This window comes from Alternaria ethzedia, assembly GCF_023757985.1.
Source record: "Alternaria ethzedia strain BMP 0044 chromosome Unknown scaffold_18, whole genome shotgun sequence".
Taxonomy (NCBI): Eukaryota; Fungi; Ascomycota; class Dothideomycetes; order Pleosporales; family Pleosporaceae; genus Alternaria; species Alternaria ethzedia.
Genome location: NW_026056211.1, coordinates 278351 through 303491, shown reverse-complemented (window position 1 = coordinate 303491; position 25141 = coordinate 278351). Strand labels below are relative to the sequence as shown.

The following is a 25141-nucleotide window of genomic DNA, read 5'->3' as shown; positions in this document are numbered from 1 at the left end:
GGGTTGCAACTGCACCCATGCTTTGTCACCCATGAGCTTGTGGACTTTAGACCCTTGAGGTCGCGAATTGTATCACCCTTCCGAACTTTACTTTCTTCCAGGGCTCTCGGGTTGCCCTATCCCCCGCTATGAGCGTTACCGACGATGGGCTAAACGACATCTACGAGGCCCTGGATCGCTACAACTGGGACGATGACATCGAGTTTCAGGCCGGTCTGCAGGCCATCATCGGCAGCAACAGCACGCCAGAACAGACGACCGAACTAGCATTACGGGCGCGGTGTTTCTACTATGCGAGGTACGTTCTGTTCGAGACTTCACCACTACATCTATTTCAACCCAATTGGGACGCGAGAGATGTCTATGTTTCAAGAACGATGTTTACTAAAACCCCCCAGAAAATACAACAAAAACATCGACTTCAACGCCTACAAAGCCTACCGCAGCGCACGCAACCGCCCCCCACCCACACCACCAACCCCGCACAACGTCCTCGCCTCCTCCGTCGTAGACGAGATGCTCCCAGCGGGCACCACACCTAACGCATCCACAACAAGCCTCCCCATAACCACTGATCTGCCCCCAAGCAGCGACCTCCCTCCAAGCAGCTCGCCAAGTGGCATCATGCCCCCACCCACAACCACAGCCGAACCACCAGCACCCTACCCCACCTCCTTCGCCCACATCGTCGAGCTCATCACAAGCGGAAAGCCCGTGCCTGGCATCAAAGAGATCCCGCCGACGGTACTAGAAGGTCAGGGCACGGAAGCTAGCAAGCCGAAGAGGAAGAAGCCGTGGGAGAAGGATGGGGCGTGATGGCCCCCGCTCGTTTCAAATATAGATTCCAGTATCGGGTGACAAGTAGAAGTCATGGCGCCGTCGTTGTCAAAAGGGAGATGGAGACGTTCCATGTATGTCCTCACCGCTTGCTTGGTTATCGGATGGTAGTTCAACATGATGAAGTTTCGCAACCGCTCTAGGCAAGTGTCCAGATACTTGCCCAGAGCGGTTGCGAAACTTGATCATGTCAACCCAATGTGCCCATACAATATCCTACACAGAACTACCATCCGATGGCCCAGCAAGCGGTGTGTAAATTCGAATCGCCAATCCGATATAGGTGCGTGCAGAAGAGGCATACATGGAATGGTTCCAGGATGCGTTTAGCGCTGTAGATACCGATAACAGCGACAACGTTCCCCCTTGCCCTGCACTGTACGTATTGCAACATCGAGTACCAAGTAGAAAGTGTGGCTTCGTCGTTACAAAGGCAGGTAGATACATTCCATGTATGCCTCTTCCCTTTGTGGCTTATGCTGTCCAATTCGCCAATATACAAAGCTAAGTATAGCGAGAACTTGGATAGCAAAAGACACAAAGGGAAGAGGCATATATAGAATGGTTATAGCTACTAAGTATTAAGAGACGATACACATGCAGACAGTACTTCATGCGCACTCAAGAGGAACATGTGATCAAGATACAACGATACTATGCATATAATCCAAAGCCAACCTACACGCTATGCTACCTACATCCAAGATTTTCCCCTCCATATATCGATCCACACACCCTTCCCCTACCATCCCCACTCTCAACCCAATCACATCCAACCCATCCCAATCCCAAGAGTAAGAATACCAAACAGCAAATTGGGGTATATAGCAGATCCAACCTCCCAACCTTTCCCAACCTAACCATTCCATATACGCCCAATATACACAAACATTAAATGAGAACATCAACCCGCCCTATATTTTGCCGACACGAATGAAAGGACTTCCTTCTCCTACAACACAGCCTCAAGAATGCGATCCTTGAGGGTCTTAACCTCCTCTTCCCTCTCCCATAACCGCCGCTGCATGTCTAGGAACTTGGTTTTCCAGGCCGCGGGCGTCATTTGACTTGCCCCAGGACCATCCCTGTCTAATGACGCATCGCCATCTCCTCTTCGTTCTCCACTTCCGTCTTCACTGTTGTCATTTCGTATTTCCAAACCCTTGGCAACCCATTCACCGGTTAACCCACCAAAGTTCACAGCGAAGAAGACGTCAAAAGTTTCTTTTATGCGACTACCTGAGTTGCCAGGGTGCGACCGTAGATTATCTCCAGTGGTATCACCATCGTCTTCGTCGTCGTCGATGGGACTTTCATAGCCATCACCTCCAATACGGAAGCGTATGCACTCGACGCGACGGACGCCGCCTGTAGGGCCGCCGATGCCGATGCCGACTGCGCTTGTGAGACCCAGACAGCTGCTTATTGCTATGCCAAGGGCTTGGTCGGACATGACCTTGGCGGGGGAAGAAGGAAGTCCGGATGTTGGTTTTGAGTAGAGTGGTTGGAGGATAGCAGTGGCCAGGGTCTTTGCTTCGTTGCCTCTTAAGCGCTTCCGACGCCCGGTTAGCGGGGCACGGATTAGTTCGGCGGCTAAGGCGCGGTTGAGTGTTTCGAGAGGGATTGAAGGGAGAGACGGGGAGGTGGTGGAAAGGTCTGGCGAGGTTTGCGAGCGGATTGGGGGAGGTGGTCGATGCTGGGCGGGTGTTTCGGACGGCGTGAGCGCGCCGTGGTAGGTCTGGTGTGTTGGCCTGTTGTCTTGTTTTTGGTACATGCTTTGTTGCTCGTAGCCATGTGCGGGCGACACCTGCGTTGAGGCGGCGCTTATCGGGGAAGGCCCTAAGCCCGTGCCTGGGGAGTCGTTTTGTTCTCCGTTGACGAGGACTGTTGGTGTGACTAATCGCACTACTGGGTTGCCGACATTTGGAGGGACCTGGAGACTCAGTCGCTGCTTCTGTGGCGCACCACCCATGAGTTGGCCTTCCATCTTGGAAGGCGATATGGCAGATGCTGGTGTTGGCGGAAAGCGGAAGGAGTTCTCGGGTGCTGGAGGGTCAGAGTGCGCCCGCTCAACTATCGGTGTCAGATTGCCTGGAGTGCGGTCGATTGGTGGGCCTTCTTTGGTCTTCGGATTGGCTGGAAACGTGTTGTACGGTCCATCTCGAAATGATCGATTGCTCGGCGGCCGGCCACGAAGCTTGCCGGTAGACGAGGTGTTGTTGGTCGACCATGCCGACGATACAGCGGGGCCGTGACGCCGGCGAGAGCGTGATCTCGCACTGGAAGGCGTGACAGCAGACTGGGGCTCATCGAAGAAGGGGTATGCGGATTGTGGTGTTACCGCGGAAAGTGGATGAGGGGTTTGAGGCGTGTCGTGAGGATTCAATCGCCATCGTATGTGTTGTCCAGACATTGGCGAATCGGTATATGGTGTCAGGCTTTGGCCTAAACGACTTGGTGCTGAAGCTGCTGTTAAAGCCGAAGAGGGTGTGACGGTTGAGACTGCAGTCCACGCTTCTTGAGGTGTGAGGAAGCCTCCGTGCATGTTGTGAGGATGGGCGCTAGTGGGGTACGCTGATTGGGGCTGCAGCACGTTGCCAAACGGTATTGACGTATCCAACTGCGGGCGCTTACGAGCCGGTGTGCCTTCGTCAAAGTCGATGTCGTCCTCTCCGTCATCAGCTTTCCGCCGCCCGCGTTTCGGTTTGAACTTGGGATCGAGAGCGCGGATCGCCAGATCTTCCTCCAAAGGCACGCCATCCCGCCCGTCAGCCGGAAAGGGGTTGTGGGGAGGAGGTATTTGCAGGAAGTAGGGATGCTGCTTGCCCAGCAGATACTCGAAGAAGGCGTCGATGTGCATGGCGCGCATCCATCGCTGTGATGATTAGCAAAGGTCGAATTGATGTATGAAATGACAAGTGATTGGGGGCCAGGTCGGAATGCGCTGCCCCTCTGACCTGCAGAGGCCCCATCTTCGATCAACTCGTGAGCAACAGTACATCGCAGATATCTCACATAGTGAGTGGCTCGGTTCGCACACTGCGCCGGATACCAAGTAGGTGGTTCGGATCACAATGAGGCGTTTGAGGCTGAAGTCGACTGCGCCGCACGACCCGGATGACATGCATGAGACGTTGTTGGAGCCCACAGGGCCAGAACTCGGAAAAGTGTAGAAAATGACTCGGCGATTGCCGGATATAAGAATGCGAGTGAATTGAAGAGGTCTTACCTTTAGTCTGACTGAGTACTGCTGCACCTTCTGCGTGCTCTGTCCCTCGTCTGTGTTTGGCGGCTTGACGCCCAGATCCAGCGCCAGTTGTGTCCATGTCTTGATTTCTTTGGCGTCCAGCTTGCGTATCAGCTCGAAGAGGGTCCATGTGTTGAATGCGTTGCCGTCGCTCTTGGGCGGCGTCCGGAACAGCTTGACGAGTTCGCTCGTGTCGATGGTGGTGGGGAAGTTGGGGTTGCAGTAGAGGATAAAGGTCGCGTAGGCGTCGTCGATGGTGTCGTCGGCTACATTGCGCGATGGCGTGTCGCGGTCGGCGGGCTCGTAGTGGGCAGATGGCTGGCGCGGCTGGCTGGTGGGCGATATGGCAGCGAAGCGCGGCGAGGCATGCGCAGACGCCGGGGGAGTCTGCGAGCTGCGCATGTCGGCGTAGAAGCCGTGGGCGAGGTTATGGGCATTGTCTGGCTGAAGTAGGTGACTGGACTGGGGAATGGGCGTGTGCACATTGCGGCTGGCACCTGTGCTCTGCTCCAGTCCCGGATCAATCGCTGCTACACCACCGCCGCCTGGATGCCGGAAGGGCGAGTAGGCCGGCCCGCTGCCAGGCCCCGCGTGTTCGTAGTGCTGGTGGGCGTTGGCTGTCAGGTGCAGGCTGTGCTCCGTCTCTCCCTCGTCGCCAAAGTCGACCTGCATGGTTCTCCACAGTGTAACGCGCTCTGCTGCTTCCTCGGCCCGTCAGCATGCCATGAGGGCGTCGAGATGATTCGCGGCCGCGCTAATGCCAATAGCAGGCCATGGATATAGAGCCAGTCCCGAGGTTTGCTTCTTCTGGCCCCAAAGGAGTCTTCACGCAGCGCCTGCTGTCGCAGCGGAGCCGGCGAGTGCAGCGCGAAGAGGGCCAACGATAGGATGCGATGCGCCCAGCGCCGTCGCTCGGTCAGGGCAGTCGCGAGAGGGCGATTACGTCGTTTGCCGTTGCAGCGCGCTATGGAGTCGCGTCGTCGAGGGTCCAGCGGGTGGTAATTTGCGGTCGTTCAGGTGCTATGGCGGGTCGTGCCTGCCTGCTTCGGGGCATTTTGGTCAGTTATGCCAGCTGAGCGGTACCCCAGCATCGTCCGTCTATTTTTGGATCAGCCGACGCACCACTGCTCACCACACCCATGTCGCTGCACCATCCGAACCCCTACCACCGCTGCTCTGCACCCTGACTGGCTGCCTATTTACGCTCTACACTGAATATGCGACAATGCCTATCGAGTGGCAATCATCCCAAGCCCTTTTGGTCGTACCTGCCACTGTAACTGGTGTGCCCCGGCCGAACCTCGCTCTTGGATTATTGCCACTACACCGACTACGACCTTTCTGGGGCGAACACTCGTGTCGCGCCGCGTGGAGTCTAAGACGGTATCATGGTGCGAACAGTCACCGTTTTCAGCCACTCTGTATCTCTCACGATGTTCTGCACCCTGCCTGCTTTGTCGTCGAATGTGACGTACCTCTTGGGTCGAAGGATGCAGTCAGGTATTCTTCGACTCAGTGAATTGAAGGCAGCAAGCAGGTCTGTGAAACCAGGACTATGACCATTTCATCAGTGACTCCTGCGCACTGCGCGTCGACACCGCTGGCTACGCTTATCAAGTCCCTTCAGTCTCACTATCAACTTCTACCCACACGAGATAGTCTCGACTCAACTCCACGCAGCTTTCGCCAAGATGAGTTTCTCCGCCCTTCCAACAGAGCTGCTCAGCATGATCTTTGATGAGATCCGACGAAAAGAGGATATGCAAGCCATTTCTCTCGTTTGCCACAAATGGCGCGTTAATCTTGCGCCACTGATGTGGTACACGTTGAACACCGATCTTCTGCTAAGCAAATCTCAGTCCATGGAAGCACTTGTTAATTCTCAGAGCTTGATACTCCCTCATATCCGACGGATTATCATAGCAACACCCCGACGAGTCGCGGGCGATTCGTTTGAAATGAACCAAATCGAGCACAAATTACGTCTACTGTTAACGTCCCTACCTCACGATCGCATCACGCACTTCATGGCCACCACGTTGAGACCCAGCCGTCATACCATCCATATGCTCCTCAAATCCCAGCGGAAGCTCAAAGAATTGAACTTCCGCATCAGGCCCGACGAGGCCTTCACGGGCAAGGGGCCACTTCCTCTCCACACAGCTGGTCCTTTGATGGAGCCTCCCCTGAAAGACCTCACTGGACTAGCTGTATATGTTCATTGCCATCCGAAGGTTGCGAAAAACTCTTTTGAGTACTACCGCAAACTTCTCACATACGTTCCAAAGCTGCAGACCCTGTCCATAGTGGGCACGCTCTTTGACGATCGTCCACTCGACCGGTTGTACATGCAACACGTCCTACAGCATGACATAAAAGAGCCGATTCTGACTAGTCTCACTACCCTCCGTTTGAAGCTTATCGACCTTGGAATGAGCCACAAGGCGATTTTCAGGAACATGAACTTTGCTAACCTTCGCACATTGTCACTGATTGGCTGCAATGACATGGCGCCCTTCTTAGATAACCTCCTGGTACAACGCGCCAACAGTGACGGCAGTTATCTTTCCCATCTTTACGATCTGGAGATCTTCTTCCCTTCTAATTCACTTCATCCCGACAACGACATTCAGGCTGTCCAACGCTTCCTCGAGACTGGTCCTAAACTTGACAAGCTCATCTTGGACGCATCGCGCCATGCCTTGATAAACAAAGACGCTATCATCGCTCAGTCTAAGCTTAAGTCACTGGAACTGGGTACCGGTGAGGAGAGGGGAGGGCGCTCATTTGCCGTGGAAGACGTCAAAGCGATTCTAAACGCTTGCACAGAGCTCGCAGACGTCGCCATTAATTTCCCTGCCGTAAATCTATGATCCCTTATCGATCTAGCCCACGACTTCAAATTAGGAAGACCCCAGAACTGTCTCACATATGTAGAGACTGAGTTCGAAGCCATGCTTGTAAGTCCCAGAGCCTACTTACTCCCCACCACTAGACCACCAGCTAATAACCTATTCAGACCGTACTCGCCCAGCACACCTCACTTCACACCCTCCGCATATTGTACCTCGCAAATTTCGGCGAAATCGAAATAGCACACAAGTCCGATTCGCTCAGCGCCTCAGAACACCGATTAGCCCGCGTCTTGTACCAGAATTTCGCAACGGAGATAATGCGCTTCATGGCGGAATGCGGTACCGCACCCTTATTCTTCGAAACTCGGCCGAGTATCACGTACCAGCTCTTCAATGAGTGTCTGTGGCCTGCTTGTCTGTTCAATAAAGGGTATGTTTGTGATGCGAGAGGGAAGAGGGAGGTGATGGCCGTGCATGTGGATCGATATCCGCAGGATGATAAAGAGTCGCTTGTGATGCGTATGGCGGGGTCGAGTATCTGATGGGTTAATATAGTGAGCGGTAGATATTGGGGACGATGAGTACGCGTTTAATATGGGAGCTGGGTATGTAGGTAGCTGAGGGTATTGCGGAAGGAGCGAGCAAACCTTTGGATGTTCAGCGACACCAAGTTGCCGCCGCTTCACGTAACAGCATTTGACGCACATATACGCATGATCCAACACAGCCATCATGATTATGCGATGCTACTCACATTAAACTCTATAAGTTGTGCATTCAATGATGTCGCTCTTGCCTTGCATCGTGCTAGAGCCTTGGCGCTTTGACCTCACTACCTAGGTACCTGGTCCATCCGACGACACGCTTTCGACCTCAATTCTACTTTGCTCTTCCATCTCATCATCTCGTAGTAATTGGTTTCGCGATCACAGCCCCCTCACGAAATCTGCCTACAGTCCAGAAATATTCGACGATAAAACTATCCCCCTGCTTGCATCCCGGGGTTGGTGGGGCAACACATTGACGCGTCGTCGCACGAGCCATGTTCATGCTGAGCCGTCCACCCGCGACGCGCAAACTTCCCCCTTCCACTACTTAGGATCGCGACAATCCGCGCTCACGATCCCACACCACTATGGCCAGCGCGACGTTCTCCGATCTGCCAACCGAGCTGGTTGTCAATGTTTTCGCTTTCGTAAGTTCCGAGCATTGCCGCTCTGCAAGCCAGAAAGCGCTAATACATCTGTTAGATCCGGCAAAAGAAAGATCAAGGGGTTGTATGTCTCGTCAGCCGCTCATGGCGGGAGCTGATGGCCCCTATCTTGTGGGAAAAGCTTGAATTCAGCTTGGGTGATCACCAAGGCTCTTCCCCTGGCCGCTCTTTGACGACGTTATTAGATCCTAACTCTGGGATCCTCCCACATGTACGGAATCTATGCTTTGCGGACTTTACGGATGAGGATGCGGAGAACCGTCTCGAGTCGTTGATCTTGGCACTTCCACGCGATAAACTCCGCATTTTCCAGGCCTATGGCGGCGACATGGAGCATGAGGTTTTCTTGCAATTGTTGCGATCGCAGACCAAGCTCGAGAAAATCTATGCAGTAACTCCATCTCTCTGCCTTGGCTCGACGCGTGCCACACATATTGTTTCCCAGGAATCCCGCGCGAGGGTTGCATCGCTGACGCCTGAACTGGAGGAGATTACTCTCATTCTAGAGTGCACGAGGGAAGACAAGGTCGACGAAGTCTACCGGGATCTGCAGAGCTTTATCGACCTCTACCCGAGTCTCGAAAGGCTGGAATTGTCAGGCGAACATGAAGATCCGATCTCATTACAAGGACTGCTCTGGCTATCGCCGGAAAGTCGCCTATTCTCCAATCTAACGTCTATCAAAATGGAGGCAATGAGCTTGGTACCGGATGCTTCAAATCAGTTCTCCCACAACTTCGACGTTGCAAGGTTAGAGAAGTTGCAACTCAAGGACTGCAGCTCGATGTCGCTGTTCTTCGAGAGTCTCTCAGAATCGTACATTGAGACACCCGGTAAATTAAGGGAGTTGTGCATCGATCTACCTGGTCCTGATCCCTACCATGACGATGGTGAACACGATGTACAGGTCAAGACCACAGAATCCATTGAAAAATTTCTCAAAGTCTGCCCTAGACTTGAGAATCTCGACTTAAATCTTCGCAATGGCAAACTTGTCGACAAAAGTTGTCTTCTGCCTCACGCTGAAACGCTCCGTAACCTCGTCATCAAAAAATCCCGAAACGAAAGTACGGATTCTCAGTCGCACTACTACTCGGAAGACGAAGTAGGGGTAATTTTGAGGGCGTGCACAAAGCTCAGAGGACTGGCCATCAATCTGCCACCTAGCGATCGCGGATATATCACACAGGTCGGGGACGGATTTCAATTCAACGCAAATGAGTAGGATTGTGCCTCTTTCAAAGATGTACTAGTAAGTAATGTTCTTTTTGTATTGGTATCTTTATTGATTGGCATCGTAGGCACAATGTGCCGCACATCCCAGTCTTCATACCATGGAAATACTTAGCGAGCCTGATATCACATTTTCTTATGATTCGGAGACATTTGAAGAGACGCCTTTGATGGAGGAACGCAGCTTCCGTGCGTCGTGCGAGGCTGCCATGGAACACTTCGGCGATCAGATCTTCAGTCACATGTCGCAGTGTGGTACAGTCCCGAGACTCCTCCTAGTTGAATCCTTTGACACTGATGATTTTGAAGAGGGTATGCCGATGGAAGATCGTTATTTCTGGCCTTGGTATATCCACACGCGCGGGAATGTTCGAGATAGTTCGGGCAGCAATCTAGTAGGTGTAGCGCGCGTTGAGATGGAGAAGATATCGAGGAACTACCCTGGCGACTTCATCCTCAGGCGCTTTTCTAGCTAATGTCTATCGTGGGGTTAAAACTGTATTGTATCTCGTAGTATGCAAATCATGAGGGTAACGCATGCTTCAGCGTGTACCACATCGGAGTAAAACCTAGTATGCGCTCTATCGTATGCTGGGTGAAGGACTCTGTTCACCTCCACAAGTCTTGGCAGCAAGCTAACACTGCAAGAGCTGCTCGTTCTTCCTGCCTTTCTCCCGACACACCTTTCTTACTTCTCATCGAGGCTGCTACTACCTCAACTGCTTCTGCATCTGCCCCCGACAACCTCCACATTCAGCCACGACGCACAGAAACCTTACTGATTTACAGCTCGAATTGGTCGGCAACGTTTTTGCCTTGGTACGTTGCTTTTCGAAAAGGATTCTGGATATCAGAGAAGTGCTAACAAGAACATGCAGGTGCGACAGAAGACCGACCAAGGCGTCGTGAGCCTCCTCGACAACCGTGCATGTCGTACGGCAGATATCAGAACCACACAAATACGTTACAGCGAGCTACACTCTTTTTTCTGCTAAGCCGGAACATTAGCTACCAGATGATCAGCCAGTTGTATAGCCGCAGTTGCATCGTATAATAAAGTGTACAATTTCCCTATTGAATACCATCTTCAAGACCACTGAGAAATTGAACTTCCGATCAACATCCAGCGACCTGGAACAACTCCGGTAAAGACTGCACGGGTCGATGCAGTCGAAGGGCGGCACGAGGTCCTCCTTCATCCCTACGATCTCCCTGGGCGCGAATGTTGAATGACAAAGGCGAACCGGGGGCGGAGGCTCGTTCTATGAGGTACTCGAAGACTGCATGCTCATTGGGGTCGGTCAAAACTCCCGATGTCGCGCTGTGTTGTGTTGAGAACAGCTGGATCCCCGGATGAAGTGTGTGGACAGTCTTGGTTTGCACAGTCCCTTTACCCCTTCATACTAACGCGATATATCTAGTGAACGTAAGTGTCACCTAGCCCATCTGTCGCCGCCTGTACGTCATCTTCGCCCTCTTCATCGCTATACACCTCGAGCGCCGCTTGAAATGCCTCTCGGTCCCAGTCCCGTCCTTGCCCGTCTCCCGGCCACCCGGCTCTTCTCATTTTGCGCACAAGCGACTTGAACTCGTTGTCCGCGTCATCAAGCTCCCAGTACATCGGTACCGCCTCGATGATATCCGTCTGTAGACCGATCCAGCGCAGCTCGCGGAATCGTTGTTTGCAGAGTGCAAAAAAATCGCGTGGGCAATATACGTTGAAGCCCTGCCGCCAACGCTCGTTCTCGTCCTCAGCGTAGCGCTCTTGCACCACTGCGTTGAGCTCTGGCGCTGGCTCATCGTGCTGGCCGTTAGGATCCCCCCAGTAGACGTACCCATCAGCCGTGTTGATGACGAGATTGTAGCCATTACGCCCGTTGCTGTTACCAAAGGAGATACATGACGGCGGTAAGGGATCGCCTATAGGCTCAACGTGGTATTCGAGTTCCCCGTCGCGGATCCGTTTCTGCATCGCATCGCTGCGGTAATCCTGGATCCGTGTGTTCTTCATGATGACGTGCTTGCCGTAGGCTTTGTCTGGCTCAACGAAGTCTGCAAAAGGCATGTGGCGAAGGAGGTCGATGACTGCATCAGTCTTGTTCAGGTTGGCCATGGTGGATTTTGTGATGGATGGCCAGCCATGCTTGGGTGCTGGAGCGACGACAGAATTATCCCAGAACACTCGATTGCAAAACTCGTAGTAATCTGTCAAGAGTGTGATGAATCCTGCTTGATCAAAGGACATGGTAGCACGTCAACCTTGGAACCTAAGAAAAGGCTGAACACACTGGAGCCTACGTTGATGTTAGGCTACCTGTTTTGCAAGTTTTTAATCGAACGTAGTCTGCGAACTAGTTTAGTTTTTTTCTAGTATGAGGTAGTACGAGGAAGTAGAAAAGAACACTATTCCAACATGGTGGGGTGTGGGCAGGGTGGCTTACCTATGCTGACGGTTAAATAGGGCCTTCCAACGTCATCACGCGCCGACACCGACGTACCCTGTTTCCGAGCAATCTTCCAGAAAACGATGCGTCCGACGAACCTCCATCCTCCCAAAGCGCAATATATGTGTACGCGCATTTCCATTCAGCAGATGCGACGAGGATAGTGCAAGTGCACGTTCGAAACGGATTTGTCGGATGCCTGGCGCTCTTGAACCAGACCCTCGCCTCGGCGACACCATGATGCAGCTCAGAGCGGAAGAAGCAACGAGCTTCTAGGGTTACGATTGGACCAGGCCTTGAGATCGACTACATGAACGCTGTGCGTTGATATCCCCTGGGAGAGGCTCGCCCGCTACTACGAGAACTTGGGCTCGAGGAAGAGATTGAAGTATGAGTCGACTTGTCCAGCCCGTACCACAGCATTTGCAATGTATGGCTGGATCGTGGAGTATGCAATAAGCCCATGCCACGCGATCGACTGCACTCGTAGATGAGATTCATTCTCATGTCCATAAAGTCTTCGGGTTCTGAGTTGGACTGGAGACCCTCGAAGTATCGCATTGCGGCCTCACTCATATCTTCTTCGGCCTCGCTATCTTCTTCTGTCGGGATTGCATCCTCTTCCTCTTTTCCGGTCGCGCTCTCTTCGCTTTTGCCGGCCTCGGTGTTTCTGACGGTCGCTGCAGTAGTCGAAACTTCATCGCTGAGTCCAACTTCTGGTTCTTTCTTTTCGTAGAAGGCGAAGTTATCTTCTGGTTCACAGCCGACAAGCAGAGCGTAAGAACTGTCGTCTTTGTGGGCGTCGTCGTATGGAGGAGGTCCAAATCGCATACGCTTGAAGAACTCTAGAGAACGCAGCCGCTTCGCTTGTTGTCATTTCAGCGCCATGCTACTGACATGGATATAGTGAAGTAACGAGTGAGGCTTGAGAGAAGATGAGGTACCAGCAAAGGTGAGGTATGCGGTTGGAAGGTGCGACGGGGCCGCTGCTCGCGAATATTGTCCTCACAGCATGTTAGGGGATGCACGACAAGGCACGACAAGAACCACTGTACAGATACTGAGTACAGACGCGAAAGTTACTGACACTCGGTTGATGATGACAACTTTGCTTATCCAGTGTCTGGCGCACAAAGGCACTGCGCCGACGGTACTGAGGATGTGGATACACAACAGAGAGGACGCAGTAGATACCTCCAGGCTGCAGCATAAGATTGGACTAAGGCATGGCTGAGTAACAATACGCTCCTTCCTGTGCCCACCGGCCATGATGGACCCTTATCGCGTCCACAAGTCTTGGCGGTGCAGGAGCAAACACCGCACGAGCCACGTGCTCTCACCTCGATTGATCTCACTCCACTCGCTAGTCACCTACTTGTTTTGATCACGACTGCCCAACCAACCGACTGAAACTCGCGGCCTTCCGAACGCAACATGGCGTATGCGACCTTCGCCGACTTGCCGGCCGAAATGGTCGGCAATGTGCTTGCGTTTGTGAGTAATAATAAATTTTACATCTATGAAAAGCTCTAACAGCCCAAACAGATTCGATCAAAGCCTGACCAGAGTAGCGTCTGTCTTGTCAGCCGCGCATGCAGAGACCTCATGGCACCCATGATGTGGGAACTATTCGAGGCGGACTTCCGCAATGCCTCTGTCCAGTCTCTAGCAACTCTCCTGCATCCGCAGTCTGGAATCACGAGCCGTGTCCGCGAGTTGGACATCCTCGAATCTACGCTCTCAGTTGAGGGAGCGGATCGAGTCATATTATTCATCGCAGCAATCCCACGAGATAGACTCCGTCGCTTCGAAAGCACTTATAAGATCTCAGCCCTCATGTTCCAAGTACTTCTACAGTCTCAACGCAAGATCGAAGATATAAACGCGTGGTGCCCCTTTACTTGTCCTGGCCAGTTGGATCTTGTCGAACTCGAGTCCGAAGATCATCACACATGGATGGGCCCGCTACTGCCTGAGGTCTCCAAGATCGTGTTGAACATCAACCCACATGAAACGCAAGGGGAGCGCATCTTCCACAGCTTAAAGTCCGTTTCTCAATGCTGTCCAAGGATAACGGACCTCGCGCTGAATACTGAATCGCTTGACACTCGTACTGACGTATCCGTATGCGCGATACTGTCTCATACCAAAGATTATCAACTATTCCCGAACCTTACAATATTACGACTTTACAATGTAAGGGTTGCGACAACCGCAGATCAAGCGATTGACGGGAATCTACATCTATCCAATCTGAAGGTATTGCAGTTGGAAGGATGCATCGACCAGATCTCCTTTCTGAAAGGTGTCTCATCGTTTTACACCAGTAATGTCGGCCAATTGGAAGAGCTCATTCTCATTCTTCCCATTGAACTCACAGAGTCAGAGAACACTGTACAAGCCATAGAGTTGCTACTCAAAACATGTCCGAAGCTCTCTGACCTCCAGCTAGACTTATCTGTGCACAGATTGGTTGCCAAAGATTATGTTATGGCCCACCATAAAACACTAGAGTCGCTCATGCTGGGAACTGGAGATTCTGAAAGTAGCAGATGTTACTCTGCCGCAGACATAAACTCTATGCTGAACGGATGCACCAAACTGGAACAATTGGCAATAGACATGCCACCGCTGGATTTGGGTTCTCTCTCGAAGCCTGTGATTCGGTTCAGTTCTAATGAAGAATACGGGAATGTGCTGGTAAGACCCAGTCTCTATCATATACCTCGTAGTCTCTAACAAACCCTCAGGCCGCAGTCTCTGCACTGCCCGCATTACAAGTCTTCCGAATCCTAAATCGCCCCGCCTTTGACGTCGAAGAACCCTTGTCAGAGTTGTCAGGCAATCAGGCCGCGCTTGTCTGTCGGGCCGCCATGCAAGACTTTGCCAACCACATTCTCCGCTTTGTGGTTGACAGGGGATCTAATCTACAGGTTCTTAGCATCAAGCCTAGTTTGGAGCCAGATCCAGCGGTATATGGCACGCTGGCGAGGGATTCGAATGGACATCGATGGCCTGAGTACAATTATATTCGGGGTCACACCTCCGATATCACAGGTTCAACTGCTGTGGTAGCGCATCCCTCGAAGAACGTGGTATTGGATTTCTCTGATCTTGCAGGGTTCATGCAATACATCTAAGAAGACCCATCGCGATGTGGGAACGGGAGTGAGAGAAGAAGGAAATACTGGAAATGGAATCGTCTTCCTTATAGAACGATGCAGATTTGAGTGAGCTCATAGTGGTCTGACGTGAGAAGTATCGTCAGTATAAACAACTGAGTTGGCTCAATCGTAAGGCAATGTCACTATGACCATAGTACTCAAGTATTCGTGAGCCAAATCACCTCCACTCCTCACACCCCAAACCCATCGAGCGGCGACTCCGTACTCTCAATCACTGCTGGATACACAACACCCCCCTGCTTCCTAACCTGATCCATTACCCGCATCACCACCTCCGTCTCCTCCAAACCCATCACCTCACTCTCCAGCTTCCCATCGCGGATACACCTCGCACACTCATCCGCCTCCCAGAACATACCATGCCCGCCCCCCGGTATCTCCATGAACTTATCAACAACCTGATACTCAAAGTCCGCCAACTTCCCTCGTTTCTCATTCGCAGCAGGCGTCAACGTATACGTGCGCGGCTTCGGCGCGTAATCCACCGTCAAGTCGCCAAGTGTACCTTGAATCCTTACTGCGTCGCCGCCGGGGTTGGGGTGGTCCGCGTTGGGTGTAGTGGCGACGATGATACTCGTGCTTGCTACGCCGTGAGCACCCGTGGTAGGGAAGTGCAACAGCACAGTCGTCGTCTCATCAACGCCCGTCGCACACTTACTAACCGCCGAACTCACAACCGGTTCTTCCCTCTTCCCCTCCGGTTGCACATGGTACAACGCCATGAACAACCACGTTAGGCTATAAATCCCCAGATCCAACAACGCGCCGCCCGCAAGATCGGGGTTAACCATCCTATGCTGCGTGCCGAATTCCTTTTGCACATCATTCCAGAAACTGAAGTCGGCGAATACGCGCTTTATATCGCCCAACTTCCCTTCTTTAACAATGGCGCAGACTTCCCGCGAGAGGGGGAAGAAACGCGTCCACACGGCTTCCATCATGAACCTCCCCTTTTCTCTCGCTAATTTCCTTAGTTCCTGGCATTGCGCTGCGTTGACGGTGATGGGTTTCTCGACCAGAACATGTTTTCCGGCGCTGAGACAGAGGCGGGCGTGGTGGTAGTGGTGGGAATGGGGGGTGGCGATGTAGATGATGTCGACATTGGGATCGGAGACGAGTTCGGTGTAGGAGCCGTAGGCGCGTGCTGTGGGGGGTGCGCCAACAGATGTAAGAAATTCCTTGGCACGGGTTGCCGACGTGGAAGATGCTGCTGCTGCGACGACATGACGGATATCGGAGGCATCGCGGGTTTGGGGATCGATGAGGAGGTCTTTTGTGAAGGCTGGAGTGGTGTTAGGATGGGTAGGTTAAGGAAGATGAGGGTGTTGTACTTGTGGCTATACCTCCCGTCGCTACGATCAATTAGCCTTCTCTCATCGTGTGTAATCAGGCTTGGTTGTGCGTACCCAAGATACCCCACCTTAGCGTGAACGGCTCCGAACTCATGTTTGCGAAGTTGTGTTATCCCGGTCTCGAGACAAAAGAGGGAGACAGAGATGAGATGGTGAATACTTCCTTTATACCTCCATCGCTATAAACACAGCCCGATGCTACATGTCTCATGCGCCCTAGGGCACATTCATGCTGCAGGTACATATGTAACGTGCAATAGTAGGGCGTTGACAACCTCTCGATTAGAGTACCCCGCAGCAGGCGATTGCATGCCAGAGGGCCTGATGACGCGATAAGCGGAGAGACGGGATGCTATCCGCCTTGTCTTTCGATAGCATCGCTAAATCAGACGATGTGAGAGATCTTTTTGGTTATTTTATAGTCCGTGAAAATTCCTATTCCTTCACATACGACCATAGGACAATGAGAATTAGGCTTCCCGTCCGCTCAGCCATATACAAGCATTGTACCGGCGGATTAGTAGTTAGGTGGGTGACCACTAGCGAATCCCCGCTGTTGTATGTTTTTGCTAAAAAGTCCATCTTTTTTGCATCGACAAGTTGTGGGCGCATACTTGTCGAATTGCTGTACACTATGAGCATGACATTCCAATTCAATACTAGTGATGCGTGGAATTCCGGGTATATACATTTTGAAGCCTCGTGGTCCCTCCACGTACCGTGATAACAATGCTCCAGCAAGTGTTTATAGCTCAATGTAATCCTCCACCGTCCTCGGTAGTGTCGACTTCCTTTTACGGGTCGCGACTTGACCCGATATACGGCTGCGACTGCGACCGCAACCATTTCCGATATGTACCAGTTTGAGGTGTGCCCTAGACCTTGCGCATGGCAAGCTTCTTGCGTGCCTGGATCGTGTAGGCGTAAAGGGCGTCCTTGAATGCGAAGAGGAAGGCGGCGGTGATGACACTCTGGGTGACCTTGGGTCCGATACCTAGCATTGGTTAGCACATCGTTTCTCCTCCTCAGAATCGTTCTCCACATACCTCCATACAGGCCAGTGTATCCCTCCTCCCTGATGATGCGCCTGAAGGTGGTCAACATATCCTCCCTCGGTCCATCCCTGCCCGCAACGTGCATCCTGCTCTTGACAGTGATGTACGGGTAGGTGATGCTGGTAGCCAACAGCTTGCCCAGCGCACCAAGGTAGAAGGCATCCTTGGGCGTGACCCTCCTCCGCTTCTCCAGCATCTGCTTCAGCTGCTCGAACACAGTGTATTGCAGAATGGGGTTGATGACCAAGACCAACGCCGGCATGACGCCAGCGAACAGGCGCGCGGGGCCCTCATCACGAACGAGGGCGAAGAGCGTGCCAAGCGTCGATGGCGCCTTCTGTGCGGGTGTAGGTGCGCCCGGGAGCGACTCGTCGGAGGCTTCGGATTTGCGCGTCGTCATGCGCGTGTTGACGACCCAGATGGGGTTGGTCATGAGGACGGTTGCGCTGCCGGCGAGGGCGCCTGCCATCATCGACTCGACCGTGGTGAGCTTGGAGGAGGCGCGACCGGCTTTGAGCGCAGCCTTCTCGAAGAAGGAGCGGGTCCATTCGTACCCTGATTCCGTTAGTCTAATATATTGCTTAGACGTGTATTGTCGTACAGTAGTAGTAGACGAAGTTTGTGACGCTGATGCCGAAGAGGGCAGAGTCGAGACCGGCGTAGAGGCCGGCAACACCCTCGCGCTTGATGATGCGGCGCGCGGCATTGAGCGTCGACGATTGCGCCCGCTTGGATTCGACCTGGGCGCGGGTAGAGAGGGTGATGAGCGGGTAGCTGGGGGTTGTTAGCAGCCCGCATCGCTTTGTCGCAATGGCGCATACGTCAGGGCCATGGACAGCAGTCCTCCACCAGCGCCAGCCAGCGCATGCGCAACATTGTCGCTCTGCTGAGCCGCCGTGCTCTGGGGCACCGAGGAAGTCGACTCGATGAGCTTCTCCTGCGCCTTTTCTTGTGTTTGAGACATGGTCGAGTGTAGAATGTAGCCGCGCGGGAGCTGAAGAGGGGAAGCGGGCGGTTGTTGCGACGGGAGGAAGGAGCAGCCGGTAAGCCGATGGGATTGGGAAGGTGTGGATAAACAGTGAAGGAGAGGGTATCAAAAGGGAAGCAGCTTCAAGTCTCGTCGGATGGTCTTCGTCTCCGCATTTGAGCTGCGGCTCCGGCTGGCTTGTGAACGTCACCAAGCATTTCCGGGGTAAGACGTACAACCGAGGCAACAACTTCCCCCGATCTAGTCGCATGCGGTAATCCTCTCCAAACTACCAACATGTGCAATCTCCTCGTCTCATGCACTGCACAACAAACATGTAATCATCAGTCTTGATTGGTCGTTGCTACTGGATTATTCTGCAACTACCTCTCGTATATCCTCCTCTCTGCTACCCGAAACGGTACATAGAGCACCGCTGCCAGCACAACTGCTACCTCCAACCCGATGTCGCCCGTAGTCTCCGCGATGGGTCCTGTCCACCAAATTTGTCCCATACATGGGATGATGAGGCCAAAGGAGAGCAGGAACGCGCCAATTGCCGCGAAACCGGGTGGCAGCTTGCTCGGCTCGTCCCACGCCTCTTCATCCTCGGTATAAGCCATGAAGCTGCTGCGCCGGAACAGCACGTGTTCGGTGATGGCGATGCCAATGAAGGCCGCACTCCAGTACCCGATGACGCCGATGAAGTTCTCGAGGTTGAGGAAGAAGCTACTGGATGCCTCGACAGCAACGCCAATCACGATTCCAGTAATGACGATGCTGAAGAAGATGCGCGGGATGCGGAAGAGCCAGGGAAGGAGCATCTGCAGGTTTAGTGTTACGCTGTACATTGTTGCCGACAGGTTACCCAACATGCTAAAGGCAAGCACGACTGTGACGAAGCGACCGAACCCGCCAGCTGGCTGGAGCATGGCTGCGAGGACACCGCTCGCTGCGTTGACGTCGTACCCAGCCTGCCATGAGGCAATGTTTGGCGTCGCGCCTCCCATCGCTGCACCGAGCGTCATCAGCAGGATCGTAGGCAGCGCAAGACCGGTGTAGGTGTAGAGCGCGATCCGGAAGGGAGGGGCCTTTGGATGCATGTACGTCGAGAAGTCGCTCGCAAGTGCAGCCCATGGAAGCATGAAGCTCGCCACGAGACCGCCAAACGAGAGGACCTGCGACGCTGTAGCAGCAGGTGCTGGGACTTGCTGGCTGAGACTGCTATCCCCGCATCCTGCCGCAATGATGAGTGCGGCCAATGCTGGAATCCATGCCCAGGCCTCGTAGTGATGCAATACACCAAAGCCGCAGAAGGAGATGACCAGCGACAATATAGCGATGATGACGATACCCACCGTGGCGTTGATGGTTGCTCCGTCCTGCACCGCCGACAGTGCCATACCGCCAATGACACTATCGACTACGCAGAAGCCCGTCAGCGTTGCAAGGTTGAGCAATATCAACAGAGAAACAAAGTATTTCCCGAAGGAAAACCTCGCCTGGACCAGCTGTCGCATACCCGTCTTCGGCCCCCACGTACACATGTACGCCACCGGCACCGTCGACACGAGGGTAAAGAAAAGAATAACCAGCGCCGCGTCCCTCAGACTAAGAGCAAAAGACATTGTGCCCACCATGCCAAAAGTCACACTGCATACCCGTTAGCCATGATGCAAGGCCACCTCTCCTCAATTGACCACTTACGGCAACGGATTACAACTCATGCAAAACCAAAGCGTGAAGATCTTTGAATACTGCGTCTCTGTCCTATCCTCATACGGCACAGGCGTACACCCTCTGAGCTCAACATCACCTTTCTTTTCCAGAAAACTCAGCACCCCTCTCCACCCTCCAACTCTTTCGTGCTTGCCCACCGTGACATCGCCATGTTGCTGCTCCACTCCCGCGACTTCCCCAACCGAGAGATTGGGCCGCTTGATGTCTTCCTGTTCCCGCGAAGGAGCACCACTCCCCACCCTGCTACTGCCTACACCTCCATTCGGGGCGTCTGCCATCTCTTTTCCCGGACCCGTTGGTCTCTTGGCTCGCTGCAACCGTTTTCGCCGCTCCACCCCGAGATATTGCGCGTGTAAAGTTTGTCAGTCGTGCGTAAAGGACCCGAGAAGATGGTACAGACGCCGTTGACGACCCACTCGCTATGTCCGTCTACGGCTTGCAATGCGAGGTAATAGTGTGAAACTGCTCAGTCGTGTGATGCGATAAGGCCCCGGCGCGACTATATACCTGAATCATTTGCTCCACCCAGTACAACGTCGTTATGACTCTTTGCTTACCCCATAGTGGCGGGCTGGTGACTATCGCGAACAGAGATTTTTTGCAAACACGACATTTCTGGTTCGCGCATCCTGTGCCCGGCAAGGCTAGACGCGCACCCGTTCGGCACCGAGCGCTGCAAAATCGTTTCCATGCACGAATGCACGCATCCCACAACAAAGGGTCCATGACGATCTGGCCCACCTCGCGCGCTGCTAAGCCGACAACCGCATGATAGCCGTATAACAACCGCGCCTTGACTGTGTGCAGCCGTAGCTTCAGGATGCTACTCCGACCATGACGGAGGTGGATGTGCGATGCGTATGCCGTGGTGTGCATGAGGTCTTGTCGGCTGCATGCTTGCTCGCTGCGCAATGGCCTGATTATAGACGCGCTTGCCGACTTCTCGCCGGTCTGCCGGACCTTCCCCACGGTCTTGACCGAGATGGGCGACACTCGTCCAACCACACTGCGTGCGGTGCTTGATACTCCGACGAGGGCGTGTAGCGTCCTCGGGGAGAGTGATGTTAGTTATCATGGGCGTTGAGCGCTGCGGCGTCGCCTTGCATGAGGCTGTCCCTCTTCGCTCATCTCCTTCTGCTGCGCTGATATTTGGAATCTGGTTATGGCTGCCGACGAAGAGAATAAGCGTGAACCCATACCGGTCGACGAGGCTGCTGTTGCACCTGAGCTGCCGGTAGAAGGTGAAGTCGAAGTCCCATATAGCATATACACCAGCAAAGAGAAATGGCTCATCGTAGCCATGGTTGCGTTGGCGGGATTTTATAGGTACACTCTTTCCTTTCATCTCATCTCAAGATACACACATAGAACAATTACTGACACCACCACAGCCCCCTCCCCGCGAACATCTACTTCCCAGCCATCCCAACCCTCGCCCGCGCCTTCAACCAAACATCCGAAGCCATCAACCAAACCGTCACCGTGTACCTAGTCTTCCAAGGAATCAGCCCTATGCTCTGGGGCCCCATCAGTGACCGCTACGGCCGCCGCCTCGTCTACCTGGTATGTCTGGGCATCCTCGTCGCCTCCTCCATCGGCCTAGCCCTCTGTCCAACCAGCCACTTCTGGCTGCTCCTCTTCCTGCGCTGCTTCCAGTCCGGAGGTAGCGCCAGCACCATCGCCCTTGGCGCAGGCGTCATAGGCGACATATCCACGAGCCGCGAAAGAGGCGGCTACTTTGGCATGTTCAACCTCGGTCCTATGCTCGCTCCGTGTATCGCACCTGCAATCGGAGGCGCACTTTCGCAGGGTCTAGGTTGGCGATCTATCTTCTGGTCCATCGTCATCATGGTAGCGGTTTGCCTGCTGTGCATTGCGCTTTTCCTGCCCGAGACCCTGAGGAGCATTGCGGGTAATGGCAGTATCCCTGTGCCCCGCCTTCAACGCGCTATCCTCCCTATCGTGGGCCAAAAAGCAACGAAAGAAGCTTTCGACCCGGATTCCCGCGCTAAGGCTAAACACTCTGTTAATCCGTTTGTGCTCTTTACGTACCCTGATGTCATCGTCTTGCTCACTTTTACCGGGCTGGTCTACGCGGTCAATTACACAATCACCGCCACCATTTCTTCGGCTTTCGCAAAGATATACCCGGAGCTGTCGGAGACGGTACTAGGGCTATGCTACCTTCCCGTTGGTGCAGGCATGATTCTGGGTTCTACGATGACGGGCAAGATGTTGGATTGGGAGTACAGACGTATCAAAGAGCGGTGTGGTGATAACTTCACCATTGAACACGCCCGGTTACGCATAATGCCCTTTTACCTCTCCCTCTTCATCGTTTGCGTCATTGCTTGGGGTTGGACGATCCAGGCCAAGGCTCACATCGCTGTTCCGCTCATTCTTGGCGTTATGCTGGGCTGGACGTCCATCGGTATCCTCAACACTACCATGACACTCAACATCGATATTCTGCAGTCCCGCAGCTCAGGCGCGACGGCGTGCACGAATTTGGTGCGCTGCTCGCTGGCTGCTATCTTGGTGTCTATCATCGATCGCATGGCGAGTGCGTGGGGCGATGGTTGGACGTATACGTTTTGGGGTGGCATATGTTGTTTGTTGATGCCGCTCATGTTGCTGGAGATCAAGATGGGGCCTGTGTGGCGGAGGAGGCGCGAAGCCAAGGAATTGGAGGACGAGAAGGCGTGATCTGGTTGTTGGAGAGGAATTGAAAGAGATGGAGCAACGAGTTTTTGGTTGGAGAAAAGCATTATACCCTTTTGTTGAAAGTTAGCATAGCGTTGGATAGTATCGCTGAGAATCGCATTTTATTGCAGATTTTATCACGTGTTTCCGTTGCCAGTGATCAGGGTGAGTAGAGTGTCTTTTAGTGCTGTGCAAGAAGGGATTAGCTACACTACCAAGACCTCACTCCACCATTTTCAAGCTCTGTCCTCTTTCCTCATATCACCATACCACTCCTTTCGATCAAATCCATAAGATCCTCACACCTCTCATCTCCCCACCATAACAATCCCACCACGCCATCCTAACCCCCCCTCGTAGGCACAGGTTCCTCCGAAGCCGCCGGCTCCTTCGAAACACTATCCTCCACAGCAGCGACACGACCGAACAATTTGTTGCAGTAGTGACCAGAACGGCAAGCAGGTCCACAAGTACCCGGTGGGCAGCCGTAATCCGCAGCCGTCATCTTACGCTCAAGGGAAGCAGAAACCTCCTCAGGCACGCGACGTGCGTTGACAGCGTTGCTATCGGTGACGGTGACGACGTAGACTGGGTTTGTTGGCTCAGGTTCTTGATGAGCTGTGGTAGGGAGGGTGTTGGGGACCGTGATAACGTAGACTGGATCATTCGGTTCAGCCTCTTGACTTGGATTGACAGCGTCGGTGTTGGTGACGGTGACGACGTAGACTGGATCAGTCGGTTCGGCGGTGGTAGCAATAGTATCGGTGACTGTGACGACGTAGACTGGGTCTGTCATTTCAGATTCTTGACGAGCGGTTACACGCTTGACATGGGTAACCGTGACAACGTAGACTGGCTCACCACCCGCTTCAACCTCTTGACGAGCGTAAACATCCTTCGTAGCCGTCACCGTCGGGGTGCTGTGAACACGACTTGCGAAAGGGCAGTCAGGCCCAACCCAACCCGGAGGACAAGACTTCGTCGGTTTAGGCGGTGAGACGACAACGCTGCAGTCACTTCCCACATGGCCCGGAGAACATGTCGATGTCGGTACCGCCTGCCTGGCAACAAGACGCTGAGACCGACCTCCGAGGTCTTCAGACGCAAGTCTAGGCGCACGAGTAGCCTTCGCTTGCCTCGCGACCCACCGCTGCGACCGTCCACCGCCGTAGTCCGGGGGGAAGATAGTGCTAGTCGCCATGGGCCAGCAAAAGTGTATATCGGGATTATCATCCCGCGTAAACGCAGAGGAGTGGCAACCACACTCATACGAAGTAGAACAAGTAGGCTTAGACTTATCCGGTCCGCATTGGATATGCGTAGAGATCGCCGTCGCATAGGTCTTGGAGTCCCAAGAAGTGATTTCAGTGCAAGTCGCAGTAGTGGGCAGGGCCTGGCGACGCTGAGCAGTGACACTGACACGAGTCGGGCGGACAGAGTCCGAGAAACCTTCAGAGGGCCTAGGAACTTCAGAGTCCCCGGAGGTCTTGGTCTTGGAGGGCTTGGGCGGCTTGTACGTCTTGATGGACTTGGAGGTGTGGACGCTGGCTCGGGTCTGGGATTCGACTACGGTGAGCTGGCGGCGGTGCGCGGTGATGGTGCGGGTGAGCTCAGTGGAGTCGGCGGTCTCCTTGGAGGTGTAGGCGTTGGAGCGGGCTGGTGGAGTGCGTACTGTGGTGCAGTACTTGGGGTTGTTGCATGGCCTTGTTGTCAAGGTTGTCTCGCTGCCTTGGCTCATGGCGAAGCCGATGAAGCCTAGGGCGGTGAGGCAGAGAGTGGTGAACTTCATTTTGGCTGTCTTCGAGTTAGTATCGAGGCAGTGAGATAACTAGGAACTTTATGGGCTACCTGAAGTTGATGATGTTGGAGAAAGAGAAGGGAGGTGGGTAGAAAGTGGAGGGTAGAAAGAGAGGAGCAGTAAAAGAGGTTTATATACACCGCTATTGCAATACAGACATGATGTTTCTATGGAGACACTGCCCGGTCGGCACTCACCTCCGTTTGTCAAGATTTTGTTTGCGGTAATACTGCGGTAAGAGACGCGAGTGGTCCGCAGATGCAATGGGGAGGAGACGTCGGAGTTCGGGGTGAACCGTTTGCTGAGAGTCTAGTGAGTAATCGAGCACGAAACACATGCAACCTAATAATATGCCCAAGTTACCGTGAGTGTACTCATCTCACCGCGTATGATGACAAGACAATGAGTATTAAATAGATTAACAACAGGGTAAATAGATTGGACGGTAGGAGAATGTCTGACCATATTCGTGATAATAATAATGCAATATTACTCAGACTCCGAAGTACGCA

At 53.4% G+C, this 25141-nt stretch overlaps 10 protein-coding genes across 10 annotated transcripts; 4 read left to right on the top strand and 6 right to left on the bottom strand.

Moving 5' to 3' along the window:
* Positions 1-128: 128 nt before the first annotated feature.
* Positions 129-816, top strand: J4E87_007022 (uncharacterized protein; the record flags this gene model as incomplete). The annotated part of the gene is made up of 2 exons (XM_049378621.1): positions 129-298; positions 399-816. The coding sequence occupies 2 exons, from the start codon at positions 129-131 to the stop codon at positions 814-816; spliced, it is 588 nt and encodes a 195-aa protein (XP_049231642.1).
* Positions 817-1789: 973 nt separating this feature from the next.
* On the bottom strand, positions 1790-4756 carry J4E87_007021 (uncharacterized protein; the record flags this gene model as incomplete). The annotated part of the gene is made up of 2 exons (XM_049378620.1): positions 1790-3712; positions 4067-4756. 2 exons carry the CDS (start codon positions 4754-4756, stop codon positions 1790-1792), a joined length of 2613 nt encoding a protein of 870 aa, XP_049231641.1.
* Positions 4757-5775: 1019 nt separating this feature from the next.
* Positions 5776-6957, top strand: J4E87_007020 (uncharacterized protein; the record flags this gene model as incomplete). Its single annotated transcript, XM_049378619.1, has 1 exon — positions 5776-6957. The coding sequence occupies one exon, from the start codon at positions 5776-5778 to the stop codon at positions 6955-6957; it is 1182 nt and encodes a 393-aa protein (XP_049231640.1).
* An 81-nt stretch (positions 6958-7038) lies between these two features.
* J4E87_007019 (uncharacterized protein) lies at positions 7039-9377 on the top strand (the record flags this gene model as incomplete). Its single annotated transcript, XM_049378618.1, has 4 exons — positions 7039-7044; positions 7104-7369; positions 8083-8134; positions 8190-9377. 4 exons carry the CDS (start codon positions 7039-7041, stop codon positions 9375-9377), a joined length of 1512 nt encoding a protein of 503 aa, XP_049231639.1.
* Positions 9378-10802: 1425 nt separating this feature from the next.
* J4E87_007018 (uncharacterized protein) lies at positions 10803-11498 on the bottom strand (the record flags this gene model as incomplete). The annotated part of the gene is made up of 1 exon (XM_049378617.1): positions 10803-11498. The coding sequence occupies one exon, from the start codon at positions 11496-11498 to the stop codon at positions 10803-10805; it is 696 nt and encodes a 231-aa protein (XP_049231638.1).
* A 686-nt stretch (positions 11499-12184) lies between these two features.
* On the bottom strand, positions 12185-13098 carry J4E87_007017 (uncharacterized protein; the record flags this gene model as incomplete). The annotated part of the gene is made up of 3 exons (XM_049378616.1): positions 12185-12228; positions 12309-12674; positions 13092-13098. The coding sequence occupies 3 exons, from the start codon at positions 13096-13098 to the stop codon at positions 12185-12187; spliced, it is 417 nt and encodes a 138-aa protein (XP_049231637.1).
* Positions 13099-15184: 2086 nt separating this feature from the next.
* J4E87_007016 (uncharacterized protein) lies at positions 15185-16460 on the bottom strand (the record flags this gene model as incomplete). Its single annotated transcript, XM_049378615.1, has 2 exons — positions 15185-16296; positions 16421-16460. The coding sequence occupies 2 exons, from the start codon at positions 16458-16460 to the stop codon at positions 15185-15187; spliced, it is 1152 nt and encodes a 383-aa protein (XP_049231636.1).
* A 781-nt stretch (positions 16461-17241) lies between these two features.
* On the bottom strand, positions 17242-20115 carry J4E87_007015 (uncharacterized protein; the record flags this gene model as incomplete). The annotated part of the gene is made up of 7 exons (XM_049378614.1): positions 17242-17360; positions 17413-17976; positions 18023-18195; positions 18243-18415; positions 18625-18649; positions 18776-20041; positions 20096-20115. The coding sequence occupies 7 exons, from the start codon at positions 20113-20115 to the stop codon at positions 17242-17244; spliced, it is 2340 nt and encodes a 779-aa protein (XP_049231635.1).
* A 1175-nt stretch (positions 20116-21290) lies between these two features.
* On the top strand, positions 21291-22834 carry J4E87_007014 (uncharacterized protein; the record flags this gene model as incomplete). The annotated part of the gene is made up of 2 exons (XM_049378613.1): positions 21291-21454; positions 21520-22834. 2 exons carry the CDS (start codon positions 21291-21293, stop codon positions 22832-22834), a joined length of 1479 nt encoding a protein of 492 aa, XP_049231634.1.
* A 340-nt stretch (positions 22835-23174) lies between these two features.
* J4E87_007013 (uncharacterized protein) lies at positions 23175-24620 on the bottom strand (the record flags this gene model as incomplete). The annotated part of the gene is made up of 1 exon (XM_049378612.1): positions 23175-24620. The coding sequence occupies one exon, from the start codon at positions 24618-24620 to the stop codon at positions 23175-23177; it is 1446 nt and encodes a 481-aa protein (XP_049231633.1).
* Between the last annotated feature and the right edge of the window lie 521 nt (positions 24621-25141).